This window comes from Erpetoichthys calabaricus, chromosome 3 (assembly GCF_900747795.2).
Source record: "Erpetoichthys calabaricus chromosome 3, fErpCal1.3, whole genome shotgun sequence".
Lineage (NCBI taxonomy): Eukaryota > Metazoa > Chordata > Cladistia > Polypteriformes > Polypteridae > Erpetoichthys > Erpetoichthys calabaricus.
Window position 1 is genome coordinate 303792604 of NC_041396.2, and position 27202 is coordinate 303819805.

A 27202-nucleotide genomic window follows, 5' to 3' on the forward strand; every position below is an offset into this window, starting at 1 on the left:
CCTGGGAAATAAATGGTTAAATCAGACTACATTAATGTATCTGCCTTGAAATCCAAAAAAGTGAGTGCAACAATATTTAAGCTGGCGTCATACCGAATATAAAGTGCTGATGAATGAGTGTCGGCTCTTGTTCAGAAAATGGACGTCACTTGGTTGTTTCACACGGACGCCATTTGGTTGTTTCACAATAATTAAGATTATTAATTAATTAATGTGTAGGTTTCACATTTCTGCTATCATTTTAGCCCTAAAATAGTGACTTAACATCAGGGACCTATTTTATTGACCGTAAGGTTAGTGTTTGGGCGAGGGGAAGGCCGTCTCAAGTGGCGTCCGCTTTCTGAACAAGACCCCGAGTGTCTACTGCACTGAAGTTTGAGGAGAAGGTAGTGACACATTGGATCAAATTCTAAAAATGACAACTAAAATATACAAACTATTAGCCTTACATTAAATGATTTGAACTAAAAGGTTTGTGCCTGTACATTGTTAACACTGATTAACCATTTGTAACTTTGTAAAATACCGTGAAGAAAGTGTAGCACCTTCAAAGTTCTATCTCTTTAGGTCAAGCTGTCCTTGCTGTTTTTGGCCAATTATAATAAAAATAATAATAATAAAAAAAACAATAACAGATACCAATGTTTTGAGTACACACCCCTGAATTTTTTTGTGAATCAGAAGTTTTTTAGATGCATGGTGATATGTTGTCAGGATTCCACCCCACTCTCCTCTGATTTTTAAGTGCTCTGTTACCATGTAACCTCTTGTCAGTAGGCAGATCCAGCAAGGAGCTCAGAATAGGGCGGCAAGAGATAACATCGCATTGGAGAGCTGGAGAAAAAATATGTGGAGGAGAGGTGAGAGAGCAGTAGGAGGCCCACCTGACAGCTGCACAGACAGGCTAAAGATGGAGAAGCTGTTTAGTTCTACAGTGCTTGAAACATTTCAATCACAGTTACCTTCCCATGTGATCTAGGCCTGTCAACATGTATGCAAGTGCTCTCCTCCTGTCTTCAACTCTGTACTGTAGAGGTTACACATGACAACATATGACATTTACAAAACAGTCCTCTCTAGAATGATAAACACATGTCAATAAAAAATGTAGGAGCAGACTTGGAGGGTTGTCCACAGCCTAATATTTGTAAACGGCTAATGTTGCTGGATTTTGTACAGCATTGTCTGGAGGTGCTTCTGTAATCCAATAGACCTGCTATTTCAGTTCATTTTTTATTTCAGATGGAAAACTGACTATGATAGTATCATACATCATGGCAATAAAAAGTGAAACAAAAAAAGCTTCAACTGTGAGACATGACTAGCAGTTTTAGTGCAGAACAACCAGACACAAGGATTGCTCCCTATAATAAACTCTAGTCTCGGTTTCATTCAGGCTCACTTAGCAATGACCTTTGAAGGAAAATTGTGCAAATCTACAGGTAGCTGATCTGCTTATACTTTTAAGTAATGGCAAAGCCCCCCACCGCCCCAATCAAAACAATGAATAGAAATACTAAAGTCCTTCAAAGGTTAATAATGTGGCAGAAATGACGCACAATATAAGGTGTGCGACCGACTTCCTCTGCTATACGTTTTTTTGTCTTTCTTTTCTACTTCAGTGCATATCTTTGCAGCCGGTTGTTCTCCATACAAAAAGCAAGGAAGGGTGAATAGGGAGGAAAAGGGTGTTGGTTAGGGATCCTCTCAAATGCGTAGAGGTAAAAGCCAGGCTAAATGAGAACAGCCAAATAATGTTTTATATTCTACAACATGGCATGAGGTCTGTGTTCTGGGTTATATAGCTATAGCTTTAAAAAATAAATAAAATAATAACAGTTTTAGAGGGGGGCACAAAATTGAAAAGCTCTTAAATGTGATGAGGCAGCTTTACAGGTATGTCTATTAGGTTGGGTGTTTGCTTCCTTTCTTTTGAGAAGTTATGCATTTAAAAAAAAAAAAATTCAAAAATGAGAAAAGTAAAAGATGGGACGTAAAATAGGGTGAGGGGACTATTTGTTCAGCAGCTGCATCATGACGTTTTCTTTTCTTTTTTTTTTTTTTTTTTTTGCATGTTTGGTGTGTGCTTTATTCTTTTTTTGCTTTTGTTTTGTTAAACTCCCCCGAATTTTGATCAGTTCTAGCATGCTTAAACTGTTCCATCGGCATGCAGAAGGATCAGCTGCTTAGCGTTTGATCTTACCCTCATCCCTTCAAAACGTGACAAGGCTCTTAGGGGTCTCAAAGCTCTTAGAGTCCTAAGTGACTTAATAGGACCTAGATCCGAGTAGCCCAGGGCATTAGCTATAAGGCTGACTATAGAGACCTACACAGAAACAAAAGAGCAGAAGAGGTTCCAGACTGTTAGAAAAAAAAAGGCCCCTAGCACTGACGGATAGAAACTCGACAGATATTAATTCTTTTATATATATATATATATATATATTAAATATTTATAATATATATATATTATTTTTTATTTTGTATATTTATATATAAAATATTTATGCATATATATTTATATACATATATATATATATACATATATAAATATATATATAAATACACACAAACATATATAGTGATATATATATTGATGCCCCAGGAATTTTGGCGATGGCATGAGGTCAGCTGCCTACTTGACGAACCTAGAAGGAAATATGTGGTTGAGAAAAAGAGATATAAAGGAAGAGAGGCATAAGATTCAAACAAAAGGGAAAATAGTGAAGAGTAGGCAAAGAAACACACAGAGGACTCAAAAGGGGGAACCTGTTGAAGGAGATGTCCATAAGGACTGCAAAAACCTTACCCTGGCCCTTTTAATACTGCCTCGTAGTCCCCCAGCATGGTTGAAGAATAAAATCCCATTAAATTTAAGACAGACAAATAAAAGGAACCTATGAGAAAGAATACAGGTAAATATGTACAAGTTGTTTCTAACATGTTTCATCACTTTTGGGAGAGGATGCACAGTCAGAAAAGGAGCTAGTAATTGACTTACACTGGAAACACGGTGGACCACCACAGTGCAGCATCATGCTTGTTAGGGTACATTAACATTTAAAATGTACAGTGAAGACACGTGTGCTGTCAAGTAAGTTGGATTTTCTAACTTACAAGTGATTCCTCCAGTTAGTATATTATTAATAACAACAGTATAAACAGTCAGACTCTCAAACCTCTAACTGAATCGATTGCATTTCCTATGCGTTTTATCTCAAACAAATAAATTAGTGTAAGAGGGGTTGGTAAAAGCAACAACCTGCACAGTGGACAGTAGTGTACACTTTGGGGATGCTCATTTGATAAGCTCTTCACAAGGTGGATGAGAGTCTGAGAGGTGCCTGGTATTTCTACAGCCTGGAGCTCCAAGTACCTGGAGTTGACTTAATAGACTGGCGTCATCATTTAGGTCAGATAACCCACCACAACCCAAATCGTAACCATATTTTAACTAGGAGGAGCTCCGGAGGTCTGCATCCTGACTCTATTAGCACCCAATGAAGCAAATTCCACCTACTTGGAACTCCAGGGTGCCTCAGACAACTACAGCTCATCAAAGTGGGACTGAATAGCAAAGCCAAGTAGTGACAGTAAGATCAGGGGAATTCAGTGTGCTTATTGATAGGTCAAGTGGTTGCTTTCAGCTTCTGCCACAGCATTTCTCAAATGTGTTTCTTGCTTGTGCTGCTATTCTTCTTCTTCTAAAATGATTTGTTTTCTGTTGTAACTCTCTCCTACAATTTACTATGTACAAGTGCCTGCCTTTAGAAATACAAACTGGTCTGCGTGATGGATGCCTGACTACAAATAATCACTTGAACAAACTTACTTTAATTTTTCACAGATACATGAAAAAAGCTGTTGAAATCACTTTGTTGATCCCTTTGAAAATCCTTAACTTCTGAATAAAGCTATTGCAAATTCTTTTCTGAACAAGGTGGAGGAGATTGAGCTGCCTTAGCTGGTGACTGGAGGACATGTTTTGTAAATGTACTTTCGCTAAAAGAATGCTCCTCTTGCCAAGCTGCCACACTAGCATGGCACAAACAAGGATTGGCACACTCTCATTCCGTTTGTAACTGTAATGCATTTTTCTTGGACCTTTGATTTGTTCGTAGGCACCTCTCAGTATACTGTATCAAATGATAGTTTTCACATACACGACCCTGTAAATACATTTTTCTCTTTGTGTATTTTTACTGTAGTTATTTTTGTCCAAAAATGATGCCTAACCAGATCTGACAAGGTGGTCAAGTATGGGCTCCTCAATAAATCCACTTGTAGAGGTTATTAAAACATTAGAGAAGTGCAGACTTTAAAATACATCCATCAAGCAGCTGTTAGTGCAGCATGTAAGTTTTAAATGCTTTGTCTGTTAGAAATGTCTGACTTTCACCAACAAAAACCATTAAAACACACAACACATGAAGGTGATCTTTGTCCACGAAACAGACTGAATTTTTATTCACACCTCACAAAAAACAAAGGCCATCATAGATCTCAGGAAGTAATTTGCTCTCTGCAAGCTCAGTTTCAAAGTGGGCTCAAACAATGTGCTTTTCTTTCAAGGCTGCTTTGGTAAAACATATTCAAATTAAACGAATACCCTGCCCAGAATGTTTTTTTTTTATCTTACTTACCCCCAATGTTGTTGGTAATTAAGAAAAAGAGGAAAAAAAATCTTAATCTCATGTTTTTATGAAGGACGGAGATAACAACGTTCAATGGAGACAAGTGCTGAACAAACAGCAAACATTATCTAAATGTCGGTGAGAAATATTCCGTTTACTTGTGTCACTTAATCCATAGGTCAGATATCTGGTTGTATGCTCACATAAGAAACTTGACAAATGAGAGAAGGCCATTCAGTCCATTAAGCTGCATTTTTAACCCAATAGCTAAGCTGTCCTAATATCTCATCCAGCTTAAAGGTTGTCAGGGTTTCTGCTTCAACAATATGGCTTGGTAGCGTGTTGCAGATTCCCACAACTCTCTGCTTAAAGCGATGCTTTCTGACTGCAGTCCAATGACCCTACAGCATCCCAAACACATGTACTTTTGGTAAAATAACCTTAATAAAAGGGCAAGTGTCTGTGTGCATGTCTGTGCATCTGTGCTTCCATTTGTTTGCTGTGTCTATTATATGCTACCAGTAACAGCGTACTGCACGATAATGTGCAGTGAATACACTTGACTGGTGAAGAAGGCAGGCTTTATTGTAGGCACGGAGCTGGACAGTCTGACATCTGTGGCAGAGCGACGGGCGCTGAGCAGACTCCTGTCAATCATGGAGAATCCACTGCATCCACTGAACAGGATCATCTCCAGACAGAGGAGCAGCTTCAGCGACAGACTGCTGTCACCGTCCTGCTCCACTGACAGACTGAGGAGATCGCTGCTCACCCACACTATGCGACTCTTAAATTCCACTCTTTGGGTAAACGTTAACATTATACAAAGTTACTGTCTGTTATACCTGCATTATTATCAATCTTTAATTTAATATTGTTATTATCAGTATGCTGCTGCTGGAGTATGGGAATTTAATAAAATATCTATCTATCTATCTATCTATCTATCTATCTATCTATCTATCTATCTATCTATCTATCTATCTATCTATCTATCTATCTATCTATCTATCTATCTATCTATCTATCTATCTATCTATCTATCTATCTTTTTCATCCTCTTTCTCTGTACGTTTAGCATTTGTTTGCTCAGAGGTTGATGCGCTTGCTGCCTCGTGAGCAGCTCTTCTTTTCTCCACCCTAGCGGCCTGCTTCTTCTCTTCTTTCGTCAACATCTTTTTGCCTTAAAACTGATTAAGTCAGTGTTTTGTGTTGCAATTACTTAGTACGTTTTTATTAATTTTTCACTTAATCTGGCACTTAAGTCTTCAATCTGCCTCAAGAATGATTTAAGATATGAAGAGGAAGTGACAACGAAGGTGGTAGCGATGATGCCGTCTAGCTATCTTCTTCAAGAATGTTTTAAGATATGAAGAGGAAGTGACAACGAAGGTGGTAGCGATAGATGCCGTCTAGCTATCTGCCTCAAGAATGTTTTAAGATATGAAGAGGTAGAGAAAGTGACGGCGAAGGTGGGAGGGATGAGAACGACGCCCTTACGCATGCGCCGCACAACTGCCCTGCTGCCCGCTGCCGAGAGCTGATTCTACAATAGAATAAAGTAAAAATAAAAAGAGTAATAAAAATCATCAGCCTGAAAGCAGACAGTAGACGTCACGTAGTACATGTGTACCAAATTTCAGGTCATTCGGTGAAACGGTTTGCGAGCCACAGGTGATTTAAAATCCTGGACAGCCACGGTAGCGTATTATATAAGAAGATTTGGTATGGGATTTGTAAAGTCAGTGCTAATATTTTAGATGTGCCATCTGTTGGAATTAAAACTGCAGTGATGCATTTTATTGCTACATGCATTACAAAATAGATTCCAATAGATGATGCACTGCATATATTAATGCTGAGTACATCCAACAGAGAGTAACTCTCCTGGATAGACAGAAATCAGTGATTTCAATCATGTCTGTCACAGCTCTCTCATGAACTTCTGGGGAGCACTCAAATGGGATTGAGCTATTTAATTGGAGACAGGCCTCTTGCTTCATTTGCTGGTCATTAACCCATAAAACAGTATTTCTGAGTTTTTCCAATGGCTGCACCACTGGATTGACCTACTGCTTGTTGAAGCGCCACAGATATGCTCCAATACAAGGCCTACTTTCCACCTCATAATGCTTTCACTCTCTTTCTTTCCTAATTGTTCACCTCTCTCAGACCATGCTCTGCAATGCTGACATGATGTGAAGTGCCATGGTAGCCAATGAATGCACTGTCATGGAGCAGGACTCCTGATCAGAGAATGAGAGGGAGGTAGGTCTTCAGTTCCAAAGCTTGCTCTCATTTGAACATACCCCTCTACTGTTCAATGCAGGATTTTCCAGAAGTTGTTTATTTACAATATTTTAGCCAAAATACATGTTTGGAACATTGTGAGCATAAGACTGGATATCTGATACATGAATTATGTGACACCATTAGAACACTCTAGACGAGAACAGGCCATTCAGCCCAACAAAGCTCGCCAGTCAATTTACTGTTGATTTATTTTTGACATTGTTTAGCATTGGTCTCCACAGAGGCCTACTGTATCAGGAATTTTGTTGTCTCCATTCTCCATGAAATGAAAAATTTGTTGATGCCATTTCTACAAACAAGGCTCCTGTCCCTCCTCAAATTTGCCAAGAAAAATATGTACAGGAGCCCACATGTTACCCAAATAGATGAATAGATGTTATACGATGAATTCCTTGTTAAGGTCCTCTAATGGGAACTTGATTTCAAATGATCTATGAAGACAGACTAAAATGTGTCAAGTCAATTGCTGAATGAGGAACATTGTGTTTTCCATGAGCGTTTACCCTTTGGGCATAGCAACCAAATCTGAGCCATATTTATCAAGCGTCTCAGAGTTACTCCTAGGAATTACACCAACAGCCAGATTAGGATGAGAATTTGTCCTGCCGTAGTGTAGGACATGAGACATATTTACGAAGCGTCCTGCATTTACTAGCAGCTAGGAGTAAGAGTTTGTGCTTGAGAATGAACAAGGGGGCTTTGCCCCCTGCTCGCTTAGCTCGCCTACCCCCGGCGTTTTGAACCCGTGTCCGCTGGGCAGCCAGGTGTGAGGATGACGCACGTTTACTACGGAGCGCTCGCCCGTGTCACTCTGGGGCTCTCCACTGGTAATACGGAGTCCCGTCCATACCATTTATGATGTTTTACTTTGCTTTCCACTCTGTCTTTCATTTGAGACCTCGCTTTATTCTGGTTTTGTTATAATGACACCTGGTCCGTGGCGATTTTATTTTTTTCACTTCGTATATCGTGTAGTCGAGCTCTTTCTTTTTGGAGGAGTCTCTGCCTGGTTTGCATCATTTCAGACGCACGTTGTAGGCACTTGCGTTCATTAATTATATCCAGGCAGTCGCGTGTTTGTATCTCGGTCACTCGAGGTGTGTCGTGTTGAACCCGTGCCTGCTTTGCTTATGCAGTTTGAGACGCGCGTTGTAGGAGTCCACGTTCGTTAGATCTACGCATTAGTGCCACTCACAATATGGCGGCGACGCCTGCGCCTTCCGTATTATGTCGGTTCTTACCATGCTGTGCAGGCGCCTTTGCCTTTTGTACTTAACTGCGCGTTCTGACGGCCGATGTAGGCGCCTGAACCTTCAGGGTCCGCCTCCGCTGTGTGTTGTGGACGTTTAACTGTCGTTGTTTCTGCTTTTATATTCTGTATCTTGGTCTGCATGTGTTTAGTGCCCAGGTTTGTTTGTAGCTGTCGCATTCCAGTTTTCATCATCTGTAACCCGCTCTTCATGTGTTCGTCCCCGTTGTTTAATCCCTTTATGAAGTTTTACTTCGTTTCCTACTCTGACGGTTCGTAGTTTCTCCCGTTTTGCTCTGGTGCGTTGGGGCTTTGTGTGGCGCACGTGCGTAGTCTCTCCCGTTTCACTATGGGGGGGGGGGCTTTGTGTGGCACCTGCACACTACGTCTTTTGCGTCCACGGCCCATGTCCCTGCGTCCATCCGGTTTACCATTCTCGTTTAGTAATATGGATGACGTCATGATTTTACAGCAGCCTGAGCCGAAAACTGATAGTCATTATGACGTTTTGGAGACTCCCTGGAAATCATAGTGACGCTTTGTAATTTTCTGATACAAATGCTACGGCTTCCCTACAAAGATAATAATGATAATTAAAGGAGAAGAAGGAAAACAATTATCACTAAGCAGCACGTAATTGTTGTCACTTGATCATAATAGCATTACGAATAATATTACAATACAATTTATTTTTTGTATAGCCCAAAATCACACAAGAAGTGCTGCAATGGGCTTTAACAGGCCCTGCCTCCTGACAGCCCCCCAGCCTCGACTCTCTAAGAAGACAAGAAGAAACTCCCAAAAAATCCCTTGTAGGGGAAAAAATGGAAGAAACCTTAGGAAAGGCAGGTTCAATAATATTGTAATGAGCACCGAGATGGAAAGACTGAGACACACACTGAATGACAGTAAACTCCGTTACTGTTTCATTTAACGATGACTGCTCCACATGCGTTCTGTCTGAAGAATCACATTCTCTCTGTAATGGCCACGAGAAGCCCATCGTAAAGCAACAGTTGCTGTATATGGAAACTAGCCATGGCTACGAGCCCCGTTCATTCCTCCAGTGTACTGTGGTGTGCCTGCCATGCCTCGCTCTGTGATGCCTCCTTATCTTCTGCAAAGCTCTGCTTATCTAAAGCTGCAGGGTTCTATCAAACCATGCAACCTATCGAAATGTGCAACAAAGCTGTTCTGCGCACATTTCACCTCATCATACGTCACTGTACCCATCGATTTGTGCAACTTTTGGAAAAAAAAAACCGTTGGCTCATGGTGAGTAATGCCATAAAAATCGACATTTTAAATTTTAAATGGGTAAATATTCACTACGGTAGCATACTTTGATAAGGCAACACAAATTGTCAGAACACAGGCAGTCTGCGGCTGCCTTGTAGAACCTTTCCAGGCCTGTAAAGTATAATGTGAATGTTCCAGGGGCTTACGGTATGCCGAACTCAGCGTTTCTGTGTGACATCTCACCGTCAATCACGCACTGCACTTGTTTGAGACAATACGCCAGCTTTACAATACAGTTTGCTTCCATGACCACCCGTGTATTGATACTGTAACATAGCTTGTGATTCACATGTAGCGGTGCTACTGGGGAATGAAACCTGCAGTGACTCTGATTGGTCATCTGCTGAGGGTGCAGGGGCTGCTGGGGACAAGGAGGCCAACACAAGATTTAAAAGGAGGCCAGTTCTACAGAGAAAAAGGAAGTCTTTTGTTGTTTCGTGTCTGGAGTTGCCTGTCTGATTTGTGGATTCTTGTTTTGTCCTGGATTATCTCCTGTGTCTGCCTGCTGCGTGAAGACTGATTTGGATTCTGTGTCGATCTTCGAAGAAAGGAGCGCTCCTGATCCCATCATTCGTCATCTTCAGGAAATACCGGTAGGACTGACCTTTCCATTCACATACAGCGAGCTGATCTCTGGGCTATCTATCTCCATCATTTCATTTCATCAGTTGCCGTTTTTCATGGACTACACCATGTGTGGATTTTTTTAGTGGTTTGTTATTGTTGAATTTGTGGTTATTGTTTGTATATTTATATTTCGTTTATTATTGTTTAATACAGTATTTAATTTCTGCTTTATTACCGGCTGCTTTTTTGTCTCTGTGAGGGAGTGTGTGCGAGTCGGGCCAAGGCTGGGTGCGTTCCTGGGATTCTCACTGAAAAAATAAATAAATCCCCGTCCTATCGATGGTGTGAATCTTAGCTGGGTTTTAGTCTGCTACAAAGTATGCTTATGCACATCTTTATATGCATGTTGGTCTGAATGAATGCAACTTGCTTTGGAGTGGTCAGGAAATGGAGAAATATGCGTATTAGCTCATGTGTTATGACATACATGGATCATCTCTATTGCACAGCTACATTTTACCCACAATTCTACCAACACCTACTCTGTTCAATGCTTGTATGGACTGGGTGTTGGGCAAGGTCGTGGGGTCCAGTGGCTGTGGGGCATCTGTTGGTGAAGAAAGGTTCACGGTTCATGATGATGCTGTGATCTTCACAAAGTCAATGAAGGCTCTGATCGGGGAGCTCGAGAGACTGAGTGAGGAGTCTGAGGTCTGGGCTTGCGAGAGTCCTGATAAAAACCAACAGCCAGGCCTTTAATGACCTCTTGGGCACGGCTGTCAGCAGTGTGTCTGTCTGTGGAGAGAGTGTCGACCTCATCGAGACGTTTACTTACCTCAGCAGTGACATTCATGTCTCTGGTGACTCTTCCTATGAAGTCAGCATGGGGGGGGGGGGTCATGAGGTCACTGGAAAGGGGTATGTGGCGCTCCCGGTATCTATGCAAAAGGATGAAGGTCCAGTCTTTAGAGTCCTGGTGCTTCCTGTCTTGCTATATGATTGTGAGACATGGACGCTACCCAGTGACCTGAGATGAAGACTGGACTCCTTTGGTACTGTGTCTCTCAGAAAAATCCTTGTGTCCCGTTGGTTTGACTTTGTGTTTCTCATGGAGTCGCGAATGAGGCACATGGCCTGTATTGTGAGGGAGCGTCAGTTATGGCACTACAGCCATGTGGTGCGTTTCCCCGAGGGTGATCCAGCTCATAAGATCCTCATTGTTGGGGACTCGAGTGGCTGGACCAACCCAAGGGGTCGCCCACGTAACACCTGGCTGCGGCAGATAGAGGGTCATTTCCGGAGGGTGGGACTGGACCGCGCGTCTGCCTGGGGGGGTTGCAAACCGGGATGCCAAGTTGTTTCGTCATGTAGTGGGTGCGGCAACACACTGTACCAGTGCATGCTCCCCAAGTTGACTTGACTTGTTACCAACGCTTTCATTTTGTCTGACAGTGCATGACTTCTCTGTGCAGCTGCAGCGGTCACCTAACATACAAGATTTACTATGAGTATTATTCCATCCCTGTCAAATCAATATTTTTGTACAAGTTTATCATTGTCCAACATTTCCACAATATTCCGCCTTTCTTGGAATATGCCCGTTGGTCTCCACCTGAACGCCTTCTCCTGCCAGCTCTTAGCAAGTAACGACAGCTCTCATTAATCCTGGTGAAGTTAGAGGTATTTTCCTAAATTAGGAAAACTGATCAAATTTAAAAGGCTTTTACTTCTACTCCTAAGAGTAGGTCCAAATTTGTGATGCATTGACATTTTGAGCTAGTTTTCCTGCTTTGAGGCGCTTGATAAATACAAGTACTGATTTGGTTTACGAGACGCAGAAAGTGGAAGAAATGTGGCTCTAGTAAGGCCTACACGCCGAGTACAGCCCAGTTTTACTATTACGTTTTATACATAACACAAATCAAGTGTCGGGTGTTGTTCAGAGTTTGTGCCAGCATTTCAGGCTCTGCTCAAATTAAATGTAGGTGTGTTTTGTTGAGGATACGCGAGTATACTGTATGTCTAGCAGGTGGCAGTATTTATGTGGGATTGCTTTACAGCACGGGGTACTCAGTCTCCTTCTTGCTGTTATCACAGCTTTTTCATCATAAGACTTCAAAGCAACTGTGACATGATCAGCTAAATCTACTAGTTAAGCTTTTTATTTTTGAGACTTTTGCTAAACTAGGATGAAACTCCACCTTTACGCTATTTAACCTTTGACACACTATAGTTCCCTCTTCTCCACTCCTGCTGGAACAGAACGATGCTCCCTCCAGAATGCGCTCATGTCTTTTTACTACTGGCGTTGGACCCCAAACTCCAAAAATCAGATTAAGTGCATTCAGTAAATGGATGGATAATAGATATTGGTACTGTTTGCACTGTGATGCACTATTTCGCACAGTGGTTAGAGTTGCTCCATCACAGTTCCAGGATTCGGGGTTTAATTCAATGTCAATGTCTATGTTGCTGACATGTTCTATTCAGCAACACATTCTGTTTCATTCAAGATGTCCTTGCATTGTTCTACATCAAATTGTACATACAGTATACAGGGATTTACAAGAAACTTTGAATAAAAGCAGCTGATAGAAAATACATGTAGATGCAAATAAAACATCAAGTCGACTACTGTAAAAACTCAATTTGATCTGAAGCTTGCAAAAATAACCTGCTACTAAGCAGCCCAGTGCCATTCACAGGATAGCAAAGTACAGCGCTTGGCCAAATGTATTAAGGTATTCGGGGGCTATAAACATTGCACCTTCATTATTGTGTTTGAGCTCATTGGTGTTCACCTTCTGCCACAGCCTGCCCCAATCATCCTCACTAAAACATTTAACTCAAATGGCAATGTGAAAGTGCGGTGATGTTTGGTCTTCAGAATTCTCCTGCAAGGCAAAAGTCATGAAACTTTCATTTGTAACGCAAAGAAAAGTCAGCATAAACAGCAGTGCAAGTACATGCCAACAGACACAAAAATAAACAAGTTCATCTTTTAAGAATACAGGCTTTGACATAAAAATCAAATTCAGTGATACATACTCAGAATAATTTCACCTACCACAAGTTCTGAAGGCAAAAAAGCATCTCAACCTTCACACAGAGCATATACACACAAACACACACACACGCAAACTGACAGTGCTCACTTATATATACTGTACATGGACTTGTGTGTGAATATACAATGTTCATTTTTGTTTCTAATTGATTGGCACATAATACTAGATCTACACTTTAGAATTATTTGCTAACAAAGTCGCTATTAAAAAGGAGCAAGAGAAGCCAATGGAGAGGTTTGGATTCCGCATAGCGTGTCTCACACTAGTTTATAATTTTGGACTGTGTGGAATAATAAAAAATTTGAATAATAGTTGAACAAAGAATCTTGGACTGAGGACCTTTTGACCTATTTTTGTACTTAGATAAACAAATCTAAAAATGCCTTGATGATTACTATCTGTGTGCATTTGGGTGGATGGAAAATATATTATTATGCAAACCAGCTGATGCTAAGAAAATATATATGTATATATATTTGCAAGTATAAGAGTTCTTTGTGTTAATCATATGAATGCATTAAGGTTGTTAAAAGAGCAAAACCATTACCAGTATAATCATTTTAACAATATAAGTATATTACTAGTTTGTATTAATAAGCTATGGATTAATTGATTATTAATATGACTTACTTAAACTAATGAACTAAAAATTAATTGTTTATTAATAAGACTTACATATACAAATTAAGTGTGTACGCAAAGCTGAAAGAACAAATTTGCAACATTTCTGTCAAACTGCTGACTCTTAGTCTGTACTCAGGAAAACTGCTAATCTTTTTTATTTTCTAAACGTCTGTGATTTTTGTTTAATCAACAGTAATAGGTTCTTTCACTTCTTCTTCAGTTGCTTTGAACAAATGTGTTGTAATATTACTAAATTCCCCCAAAGAATTGTGTAACCTTGTCCCATGACAAATGGTCTCTGTAAGATGTAAGTCTCTGTTATAAAAATGAAGTTGACCCTGCCAAGAGGGGGCTATTGCTGGTAACTGTCAGTGACACAAGCTGACAGGGGATGTAGTGGTCTCTCTCTGCTCACCAAGAATAAAGAAATTGCTTTTTTACTCTATATCTGCTGTTTGCCTCGAACCTTCGTCCACAACTGAAGACGTCCTGAATAAAACTAGCTGACACTCACACAAGGTCACTAATTTTTTAAAAATTTCACAATTGGCAGAGAATAAATATTCCTTCCCTGTTTTAAAGTATTTATTGCAATTATCCATGTGTTCCTATATAGAAGCCTCTCAAATGACTGGCTCAGACAATTCATTAGGAAGTATGAGTTGCATTTTTGAGCAAGTCTGAGCTAATGTATATTCCCTTTACTATGAAAGCAGCAAGTAAATCCTTTGATTTGTATTTATACATATTAGAGCAAGTCATTCACTTTAGGACAGTGTTTCCCAACCTCGGTCCTGTGGCCCCCCCACCAGTGTCCAACCAGATTCCTAATCAGTGACAACACCTGATAACACTGATCTCATTGAATTAGCTGGTATTATTTTTCTTGTATTCTACATTCAGAAAAGCACAGCAGCATGATTTTTACATTTATAAGACATTTAGAAATATTTCTGCTTTTGCTATCGATTTAAATGCTTAACTCTCTTTTATTGATTTCATTCTATTTTGCCCTCTCTCTGCAGTTTTTTCCCCTTCACTGTATCTTATTAATGACAATTAAAAATGAGCAGAGCAGACCCCCGGGCAAACAATACTGAATAATCAAAGGCTGCAACTACTCTAAAGTCAGAGCCACTAATTAATAACTAATGGATTAATTAAACAATTACAACACCGAGAAAAGTAGAATGAAAATCAAGATGAAAATATTGTTAAAAAGAAAAAAATACATTATCCCCATATAACTGCTTAGTACATTTTAATATACATATATTGTGGCAGGCGGCCAGCGTCCATGCCCAGCCGGGACACCCCTGCACACTATATTCTGGGGGAGCAGCCCTGGACACTGCAATACCTCCCCCAGGACGCTAGATGGCCGCTCTCCTGGGGTGGAGCAGTGCCTCAGTTTCCCACAGCGCTCCCTGGGAATTGGTGTTGGGTGCAGCCCTGTTGGGACCCGCAGGCACCACCAGGGGATGCTGTGTTTGGGACTCCTGAGTCCATGTGGGCAGCAAATGCATCACAACGAGAAGTGCAGCCGGAACTCGGTGATCAAACACCTGGAGCACTTCTGGGTGAACTATAAAAGGAGCCAGCGGCCACCACTCAGCAGCCAGAGTCAGGTGGGAGGCCGACAAAGCTTGGTGAGGAGTGGGGCTTAGTACCATTCTTGGAACTGTGTATTGCCTATGGGTCACGGGGAAGATATGCGCCCACAGGGGAAGAAAAATAAAAATGTATTTATTTTTATATGTGCCTCCGGGTGAATCTGTGTCGGGTCGGGCGCAATATAGTGCCTTTTCTTACAATATATTTATATAAATATTTATATATATATATATATATATATATATATATATATATATATATATAGTTGTTTATTACATAGTTTTACTGTCAAACAATGTAAACAGTACGCAACATGTGTTTTGCCCTAATTCTGGGCTCATCAGGCGTACACACTCACTGCACCCCCTCTCGGGGATCGAACCTCGGATGTCAGCGGCGAAGCCTCTTTACGTTGCACCATGGCGTGTGGTTCATTTATTTGACAGCATGTAGATCACAATCTGATTGTATGGGTGGTTACCTACCAGGTAATGCTTGTGCTTGGTCTGCAAGTCGGCAAGCATCCGTCACGGTGCCCTCTTCAGTTGCGAGAAGCAGATCATAGAATGTTGCATAGTTTTACTGTCAAATAATGCAAAGAGTACGCGACACATGTTTCGCCCTAATTCTAAACGAACCACATGCCGTGGCGCAATGTAAAGAGGCTTCGCTGCTGATGTCTGAGGTTCGATCCCCGAGAGGGGGGTGCAGTGATTGTGTATGCCCGATGTGCCCAGAATTAGGGCGAAACACGTGTTGCGTACTCTTTGCATTATCTGACAGTAAAACTATGCAACATTCTATGATCTGCTTCTCGCAACTGAAGGGGGCACCGTGGCGGATGTTTGCCGACTTGCAGACCAAGCACAAGCGTTACCTGGTAGGTAACCACCCAAACAATCAGATTGTGATTCAGACTACGAATGTCATGAATGTAATAGTTGTGTATATATAATATATATATATATTGTCACACACGTGCGCATGGGAGGCAGCTAAAGGGCTTGAGTAAGGGCAGTTCCGAGACATACCGGGATGTGGCAGAGTGCACTGACTCTTTTTCTCCCTTGCCTGCAGACCATTCACGAGAGATCCCACCTGGTCCTCTTGACGTCACTTCCGGGACTGAGCCAATGGAAAGAGACCTTGCCGGCTCTGGCCCCTGTGATGTCACGTCCGGGCTCGCACCAATGACAGAAGACCTTCATGAGCCCGACCCCTTTCACCTCACTTCCTGTCTTCCCCTTTAAAAGTCTCCACCTTTTCCCTGTTCCCTCAGTTCTGTATTGGACTCGGTTTTGTGCACATCAGTGCTATTTCTATTGAAAGAAATTTTGCTGCCAGGAAACCAAATTATACGGATGGCTGCCCCAAACCTTTTCACGACTCTTTTGTCTGGTTTTTGTGACAAAATATATATATATATATATATATTACCAAACTTAGTTTTCTAATTTCTATATTGTTCCCAAAACACAGAACTTGGGAAATACCACATCACTTAATTAGCCCAGGAGTCCAATTAAAACAGAAGCTGGTTGGAACAAAAACGTACAGTGTGCCCCCAGGACCGAGGTTGGGAAACACTGGTTTAGTAAGAAGATGCTGGAATATACTTTAAAATACAATTTAATATTTCGAGACTCTATTTCTTTTGATTATATATCTGTCTTATGTAAGTGTGCATTATTTATGTATGAATATTGTTTATGCTTTATTATTCTTATTTAATTTCAGTTTATTTTGCATGGCTTGTAACTCCTACTTTTATGTCTTATAAAGCAATTTGGACCACATTGTTTGTATGAAAACGTGCTATAGAAATAAAGGTTCTTTTAATTTATTACAGTAGGATTTTTTTTAGGTAACCTGCTGCAGCGATGTTAAGATTGTTATCGTCCCCTAGGTATAAATTTTAATTTGTCATCATTTCTAATTACTGCTGTTTCCAGCTCCTTTTTTTCATCTGATCCATAGTTATAGTTCAGCATTTGTTTTACCCTTTATATGAATCAGCAAATATCTCATCATAATCCTCATATCTGCTATCCTGAGCACTTTTTGTGCTATTTTGTACATCACAGATATTACGTTCTCATGCAAATCCCTGTCTGATTTCTTCAGATCTTTATAATTGTTTATCTTTTATGGTTTGCTAAACTGATTACACCCTTTCTTTGGTTAAAAGTAAGAGCAAAGGAACTTCATCACATACTATCAATATGTGACACTACTTTAAATAAAAATATACTAACATGACAGTCTTCACGTTCCAGCAGAGTAGACTCGTGGTTATTTTCTGATGGCGATATTCACTTAATGTGTTTTTTGTTAATCTTAACACATGATTTTTATGAATAAGATTCTTAACAGTAAATGACGTGGACTGAATTTTGCATACATCAGCAAAGCTTAAGATGGAATTCTACTGCTGCGCAACCCTTTAAAAACTGAGCTACGTGGGAATGGCACTAAATGATAAGGTGGCAGAGAAAAGGCGTAAGAGAAGGTAAATAGGGAGGTAGAGGCAAACAAAAACGTTTCTAGCTGGGTAGCGCATGCATTTATAAATTACGTAAGGGTTGGTTAAGCTGTCTACCAAATAACTAAACTTAAGTTATGGGTGAGGGAATCTGGTTATTTTTTTTCATGACGTTCAACCAGAAGTTTATTTAGTAAGTAGCCTATTCCAACGTGAAGCTAACTGATTTAATACACGACTGGGCGTCGCGGCCGTCTCCAAGGGCTGTGCTGAGAGCCAACCGGCCAAACTGCGCAAGCGCTGTGTCTTACGGACAGGACAAATTTGGGACTTTAGTGAAAGCTGAAGTTCAAAGTGCATCAGACTTGCCCGCAGCTGACTGTCAACCGGAGCTGAGCTTATCGTTCACATCTCGTCGGGCACACAGATCATCTCATCTCCGCTATGGATGGTGGAGTGGAGTTTCGTGTATGCTCTGCAGAGGCGAAGGAGCCACTACTTCCTTTGCCTAAACTGCCCGCAAGCGTAAACCAGGCCCGCAATATTTTATTTGGGGCACCATTTCCATTTCACTTTTCATTAGCGAAAACGTTAAGATTTATTTACTTATTCATTTAACCGGCGATTTTTCATGTAACATACGAAAATAACTTTTGGGTCAATTTCAACATAACTTAAGGACTTTAATATTTTTAAGTTACATTCATATGTGTCTTTGATCTATATAATTGTGAATGTTTTAACTGATGTGTTTATATATATATATATATATATATATATATATATATATATATATATATATATATATATATATATTGTGGTGGAAGACTGGGGGTTGTGCTCAGCCAGTAAGGACCAGGAGAGTGTCCATACCTCTCCTGGTCCACAAAAGGGCAGCCACCCTGGTCTGTATGGGGGCCACGGGAACCAAACATGGAAGCTCAACACTATTGGGGCCCGTGGCCACCACAAGGGTGCGCCGGGAGGAGTGGAAAGCCCCAGACGTCAGCACTTCCACCACACTTGGAAGTGCTGCCGGAAGAAATTCCAGGGACACCCAGAGTGCTACTGGGTGCTCATTCGGCACTTCCGCCACACCAGGAAGTGCCACCAGAAGACCGTTACAGAGCACCTGTAGCACATTCAGGTGGCTGTAAAAGAGGCCGCCTCCCTCAAGTAGACGAGCTGGAATCGGGAGGAAGAAGACGGAGCTTGGGAGGAGAAGAGTAAAGGCGGCTGAAGGAAGTCGAAACAGGAGAGACGGACTTATTAAGGGTGTTTGGTGAACTGTCACTGTGTTGTGTGCGGGAAACTGTAAATAAACGCGTGTGTTTTCGGGATATTCTGTGTCTGCCTGTTTGTGTCTGGGCTGAACTACCACTTTATATATATATAGATAGATAGATAGATAGATAGATAGATAGATAGATAGATAGATAGATAGATAGATAGATAGATAGATAGATAGATAGATAGATAGATAGATAGATAGATAGATAGATAGATAGATACTTTATTAATCCCAATGGGAAATTCACAATATATATATATATATATATAATACTGAACATAGGTCTTATTTATATATATATATATATATATATATATACAGTAGAACCTCTGGTCACAAACGTTTTCCGAACACGTACAAATCGGGTTACGATCAAAAAGTTTGCCAAAATTTTGCATCTGTTCACGACCACACCTCTGGTGGCGAACAAAAACACTGACGGCCAGTTTCCCTGCGCGCGTTCGTATGCGCTAATAATTTCCCATTCTCCGTTTCCCATTTTCTTGTGTTTGCGTATACAGGGCCTAACAAAGCAGCAAAAGGAGTTACAATGTTAACCAAGCAGAGGCCTCAAGTGCTGGAAGAGGTGGAAAAACTGTTGCTAGTAAGATTGAACGAGAAGCAACTTGCAGGGGATAGCGTAAGCGAGCCGATCATACGCGAGAAAGCCAGGAAGATTCATGGCGATTTGCTGAAAAAGAATTCTTCTTCGAGTGGCAAAGGTGAGGAATTTAAAGCCAGAAGAGGATGGTGTGAAAAGTTTCGCAAGAGAAGTGGCATTCTTCTGTTTCCTTTTCCGGTGTCCTGTTGGTGGTGGCGTGTGCCACCACCATCTACCCAAAGCACCATGATGTTCCAACAATGATGGATGGATTAAAAGCCAGAAGTCTGTATGACCATCAGCATCAAGTGACTCCGTGAGAACCCTAACTACAAAGAGGACTATTTCATTTATGTTAGGTAGAATGCCCAAAGGGGACTGGGCGGTCTCGTGGCCTGGAACCCCTGCAGATTTTATTTTTTTCTCCAGCCTTCTGGAGTTTATTTTTGTTTTTTCTGTCCACCCTGGCCATCGGACCTTACTCCTTTCTATGTTAATTAATGTCGTCTTATTTTAATTTCTTATTTTGTCTTTTATTTTTCTTCTCTTCATTATGTAAAGCACTTTGAGCTACTTTTTGTATGAAAATGTGCTATATAAATAAATGTTGTTGTTGTTGTTTAATTTTTTTCCCTGTGCTTAAAACTCTAGCGTGAACTCTTACAGTGTTAGTTTTCTCTGTTGTTCAAGGTTTTCTCAGTGTTATTCAGTGTATTTACATTTAGTTTATTATAACACTGTGCAGTCTATGGTATAATTAACTATTTTTGTGCTTAAAAAAATATATATTTACATACAGTTCGCACGGTCTGGAACGGATTAATTGTATTTACATACAATCTTATAGGGGAAATTATGTTCGGGTCGCGACCAAATCGGGTCACGTCCAGAGTTTTGGAACGAATTACAGTCGTGACCAGAGGTACCACCGTACTTGTGAATAACAGTTAATAAATTTAAACAGTCCAATTGTATGTTTTTGATATTAACTAGTTATAGACATAACTGGTGAATAGTGTTTTGCTAAGGTGTCAGTAAATTTATTTAAGTGTAAGTTTATGGTTCTATCAAGACTGCACAAAAGAAAAGATGGATTAAAATAAAGTGCTGAGAACTAGGTAGACGAAGAATATTTGAAGGAGCTCAGTTCAGCACCCTCAGTAAATGTAAAGTGTAAAAAGGGTGGCAAGGGGGCACTGCAGCAGCATATATACAAAGATCCAGTCATAAGGTTCACAGAACGTGTCCTCATAAAGCATGCACATATATTGAGGACTTGTTTTCATGAAACACTCTCCATGATGCACCCACATTCAAGCGCCTCCATACAGTCTCATAACAGCACCTCCCAGCATCCAACAGCAATCAAATTTGGATTTGTCTTGATTCCAAATTAATGGAGGAGTTCACCTTTTTTAACATATGGACTCATTAACAATGACCAGTTCTTGGTTTAATGTCTTAATCTCCTTTTCGTATCTCTTCCTTGAATTTTAAATCATTTGCATTCACTTGTAGGCCACAGTGTGGCACATTGGTCAGTGTTTCTGCCTTACAGCTCCACAGTCACACCTCCTCGTGTCTTTGTGGGTTTTCATCTTGCTACTGCAGTTTTCTCTCATGTCCTAAAGATGTGCATGGTAGCCCTACACTGGCTCAGTCTGAAGGAGTGTAGGTATAGGCATGAGTGTGCCCAGTGATAGACTAGTATTCTGTTCAGGACTGGCTCCTGTCTTACACGCAGTATAGCTGATGTCCTTGGCTTAAAACTGTTGTTTTGCAATTGTTGCATTAAGCAGGATGAGAAAAAAAAAGATTTCAATTTAAAAGTTACCTAAAAAGCATTAACTGTTTTATTCATGTATCATGCTGTAAACTCTATTCAATATCAATATTAAAATAAAACACAATTTTCTTGCCAGCACAAGTGTTTCAGACCTTTGTAGCGGTTTTCCTTTCTATTGACAGGAGGCTATAAAAATTAATTGGATGACTAGAAATAGATCTTCACATCCAGATCGTACACAAGCACTGTAAGTAATGCACAGAGATTTCATTATATTACAAAAGGTGAACGACAAAAAATGTGGCTTGAGTTTAAATAGCAAAATGATGTATGAGAAAGAAATCAGGGAGACGCTCAAATTACATGGACAGGAGGAGCAGAGTGTGCAAGTTGGGTGCGAAACTGAGTGAGCACCTATGGGGAGGAAGGAACGTAAGTGTAATAACTTATCTTTTCATAAAAGTAACAGAGACAAACACAGCGGGTTTGGCACAGGCCTCGAGAGTGTTATAATGAGCACATACATCATGAGGGACAAACCTTCACTTTAAGTGTATTTATCCCCCACCGGCAAATCAGCAAAAATATAATTTCATCCAAGAAACACAGACAAATACAAAAAAAGCTTTTGGAAAAATGTAAAATAATTTAGCTTGCACAAATTTCACTTACTCATGCAAATAATAATGCAACTAAAAGATACCTGCGAAGTACATTGAGATCTAACAAAGGAAATGAGCCAAAATGACCAATATAATTTCTAACCTACTCTTGCTTCTTCCAGCACCTCAATGCAGTAAAACCTTCCCCAGCTGTGATTAACTGCGGGCACATTCATACTACCCAACAAGAAAAAATTCAGTTAGCTTGGCGAGGGATCCTGTTACCCAGTTTATTAAATGCCCACTTGTCTACCAATGCCTGCCCCCCATAGATGCACATGATAATAGACAGAAAAACACAAAGTGAGGCAGTGTGGCCCTGTGGTTAAAGGGTTGGGGAAAAACATTACAGGGTTGCAAATTAAAGTTCCACCTCTGGATCAAGAAAGACTCTACGAAAAATAAATTGGCATACTAAAATTTGAACTTTTTACTGTTTTTTTTTTTTTTTTTTAATCGACTTTTGAAAATATATGGGCACTCATGGCATAGAGCTGGCATGCAAAAAAAAGTGACAAAAAAAAGCACATAATCCAAAGGCAAACCTAAACCTTTATGAAAGTATATACTTCTGCATGCAGACCCCATAAAACCAGCTAAGACATCTTTCAAATCAGCAATGCTTTCTAAATGTACTGTTGTTCATTGTCAATGATCACCAGACTTGCTTCCATTTTTATAAAATAGGATTAGGCTGTGCTAAAAATGAAAATAGAGGCTTAGGTCAGTTGAGATGCATTAGATAAACATAGTGTATGCCAGGGGCGTTCCTGGAGGGCCGCACTGGCTGCAGGTTTTTGTTCCAGCCCAGTGGCCTAATAAGAAGCCCTTATCGCTCAAGTAACACTTCTGCTTCATTTCAGTGGTCTCGCTCGATTAGATTTTGAACCCTTACTGCTTATTTTAGTCTTAAACAGCTGTATTCTCAGTTTTTAATTGCTCCTTATTAGTAATAAGATGCAAATGACAAAGGAAAGCAGCAGTTCTTCATTTAGCTTGTTACACCGGTGTGTATTTATCCTGCACTGTTGGGTTTAATTAAATACCTGGGAGGAAAGTGAAGAGACTGAGAATCACTCATCCATTTTGGACTTCAAATCATTTTTATGATGTCCTTAGAACATCTAGGATATGAGAAGTACCTGACATGACAGAGCTAAAGCACTAACAAGCCATGAAATTAAATTATTGGCAAGGTTTGTTTTTCTAATTAAGCAATTGGGTTGGAACAAAAACCTGCAGCCACTGCAGCCCTCCAGGACCCCTGGCGTATGCGATTCGTTTTTTTTTTTTCAGTTTAACCAGAATGTTGCAGGCATAGCAGCACTAACCATTACATTTAACTTTACGGACAAAAAGAAACTTGTAAATCCTAGGAATAGCACATATTTCAGTCATTAAACTTTTGCATTTACTGACAGATAGACAGTATTTTAATTAATCCCTGAGAGAAGTAAAATATTATATCAATTCAGTATTAGCCACTCTTAAAGAGGGAACAATTTAAATATGAAACACACCAGTATACAGTAATCCCTCGCTACTTCGCGGTTCACTTTTCGCGGATTCACGACTTCGTGGATTTTATATGTAAGCATATCTAAATATATAACGCGGATTTTTCGCTGCTTCCCGGGTTTCTGCGGACAATGCGTCTTTTTACTTCTGGTATTTGCTTCCTCAGTTGGTTTGCCCAGTTGATTTCATACAAGAGATGCTATTGGCGGATGGCTGAGAAGCTACCCAATCAGAGCACGCAGTTAAGTTCCTGTGTGCTGCTGATTGGCTCAGCGACGGAGTGTTGCATTAACCAGGAAGTCTCATCTCACTCATTCAACATTAACGTGCTCTTGCTACTGCATTCAGGGGATTATCACCTTCAATCGTCATCATTTTTACTGCGCAGCATATTCATCACCATCATCACGTCATATATAGCTACGTGTACTTCGCTATACAGTAAGTGTAAACTTATCTACCGATTTCATATTGCTTAGCAGTTGTCCCTGTTATTAATAGAGTAAAGGGTGGGTTGTAAACAATACAGGGAGGGTTTAAAAATGTCCAAATACACGTTAAAAAATTAAATAAATATGGTGTCCCTACTTCGCGGAAATTCAGTTATCGCGGTCGGCCTTGGAACCTATCTCCCGCGATAAGTGAGGGATTACTGTATATCTGTTAATATTCTGACATATTTTAACATCCTAATAACATCTTCCTGCTATTTGTTAGGCAGCACTTTAGCACATAATGTGGATTTCTTTTGTTTGTCAAACATAAAGAACTTAGATCAAGGTAAAAACTTTGAATATCTCCTACTGAGATCTTGGATATTAATGTTAAATGTCACGTGACAGCAGCAGAGCTCACCATACAGTGAAATACAGTATTGTCCTTAAACCTTTACTTTCTTTTGGTCCATTACTGGTTTACAGCTGGAGAGCAAGGAAATGTTAAGGATGGCTCCAGTATACAGCATGCTATATTTACTTTGAAGAAAAAAGCAAAATATATTAAAAGCCACAAAGGACTTTACTTTCACTTGCATTATTTATAGTTTGGCATCAAATTCTTAGCATTTTTTAAAAACTGTAAAGAAACAATTTTAAAATAAGTTTGACAGAAGCAGAACAAGCTTTAGGAGTCTAATCAGTGCAAAAATTAGAATTATAGCAGTATTTTTTTTTAACGTCAAAAATGAGAATGTGCATGTCAAATAAACCACCACACTTAACTTGAAGGAACACCTTTCTACAAAGAACATCATCCCATGACACACCTTTATGGATTACGCTTTAAGCGCTTTGACAATATGGTTCCCTCAGGACCCCACAGTAAGTGAGTGATCCAGCTCCTTTTCCACTAGGCCACACTGTCTTCACGTGATCTTCAGCTCTTCAAGGGGTACATGATGTTGATAACATTGCCAGAAAAAAATACGAGTAACAAAAATCACCATGTAGGCATTGGAGCCTTCAGGTCTCATAAGGGAGGGTCCAACCCATAGGATCACGGGGGTCTGCTAGAGCCAATCCCCAGCCAACATAGGGCGCAAGGCAGGAAACAAATCCCGGGCAGGGTGCCAGCCCACCGCAAGGCACACACACATTAGGAATAATTTAGAATCGCCAATGCACCTAACCTGCATGTCTTTGGATTGTGGGAGGAAACCCACGCAGACACGGGGAGAACATGCAAACTCCACGCAGGGAGGACCCAGGAAGTGAACCACAGGTCTCCTAACTGCGAGGCAGCAGTGCTACCCACTGTGCCACAGTGCCACCCTCATAAGGGAGGGTCTCATTTGAATTATTTGAAATGTTACCAAAAAAAGTGTTTTATTCATATTACATTTTTATGGCCTTACTGGTGTAATTTTTAAAATTATGCTGGGGGTTGGAAGAAATACTAATCTGGCTAAGCTTTCCTTTTGACTCTGTGAGGCGGCTCACAATAATTAGTCAGTGAGGAAAACATTTCATTATCATCTGTGTGTTACACTGGCTACGTGAAAAACTGTAACACTGCATATTCGGACAATAAAAACAAAGAAGTCACCTCATATGCAATGATAAGTTTCCATACAGTGCAACAATGGATATATTTGTGGAGAGACCTGAAGAATGGAGATTGTCACACTGGGCAAGCAAGGACTTTCTAAATGCTGCCTGAGAAAATAGATTTGGATATTGTTGTCTGAATAAATTTCAATTTTGCAAAATTGTACATGGATGAGACAGTGGGGCAACTTAGCTATAAGCTAACCCAATGAGCTTGATGGTTTGAATGGTCTTCTCCCATTTATCAAAGTTCTTATCTTCTTATCATGTTTGGCTGGTATAAAGTATCTTCTCTAGATGTTTACAAGTTGAACACTACAGTACTTTAGTGAAAAGTATTCTTTTAGTAAATAGACAAAAAGATTACTTTGCACTCTTGTTGCCTTATTTAAAAGAAATAAAATTGGTGTAGATTTTAAAAAGACAACTCTAATACTATAACATAATATTAACAAATGCTGGAAACTGACTTTGTCATTCTTTCATTTTAAATGGAGAGTGAGTGTTAATGGCTTTTTATATCAACAGCATGTACATCACGAAGAAGGGTTAGGAATCTGGGATGCAAGAAACTCAGCCACCATTTTAATACATTTTGAGCTGAAGTTCTCTATAACCCACCTTAAGAATAATAGAGATATGTAGACACAGATTTCTGGATTTCCCACATGAAAAGACCAGCTAACTAAAAGTACAGAAACGCTGTGGCCTTGGAGGTTATTTTTTATTTTTTTTTTTAAATATATTGGCTCTGTATAACACTTACATACTTTAAATATTAAGATCATAAAAAGAAAAAGGTAAAAGATATGATATTTTACCACAGTAAATTGTGCCGGCTTCGAATTGCTACAGCATAATACAAGAAGCAGGATTCACAAGTTGACATTAGTTTCAATAGAAGAGTGTAATGAATGTCTGGTGAGTATACATATGTTTTTGTCTATGTGTAGAGTGCCAGGTGAAGACACAGAACCATTTCCATACAAAGGAAATTAAGTGTACAAGTCAGACTGGAAAAGTCTGTTACTGTCCGATAATTTAATTAATTGATTTGTTCTGTAAAATAAAGAACTATCTAGGAAAATGTACAGTATGTCCTGTTCAGAGTTCAAATTTAACTGTGAATGGACACACATACAATGCTGATACCAGAGCCCAAGACCAATATCTCCTACTCCTCTGAAAGAGACACCATTGATCATTAGGGTTCCTAAAACTATGTTGTGCTATTCAATGGGCTTCTTCTAGCTGTTAATATATAGGAGTGTAAGCCAACATCGCAGCATCAAAAAACTACATGTATCTTTTCTCTCTTGACATGTTTCTTTATTGAAAGATTTTTAATTTAGGCACTGAGGGATGGGAAACTTAAGTTTGAGGCACCTATTCAAAGAATACCTTCTCTACTAGGTTGTCAAAAGCATGTCAGTTATCATCCTAACTTTA

At 40.0% G+C, this 27202-nt stretch overlaps 1 protein-coding gene across 1 annotated transcript in view; it reads right to left on the minus strand.

Moving 5' to 3' along the window:
* The window catches only part of LOC114649165 (sodium channel protein type 8 subunit alpha-like), a 442931-nt gene that overhangs the window by 68852 nt on the left and 346877 nt on the right, over nt 1-27202 (minus strand). Inside the window, exon 21 of the mRNA XM_051925019.1 lies at nt 2204-2326. Within this exon, the coding sequence (XP_051780979.1) occupies nt 2204-2326 (123 nt within the window). The remainder of the gene's footprint in view (nt 1-2203; nt 2327-27202) is intronic.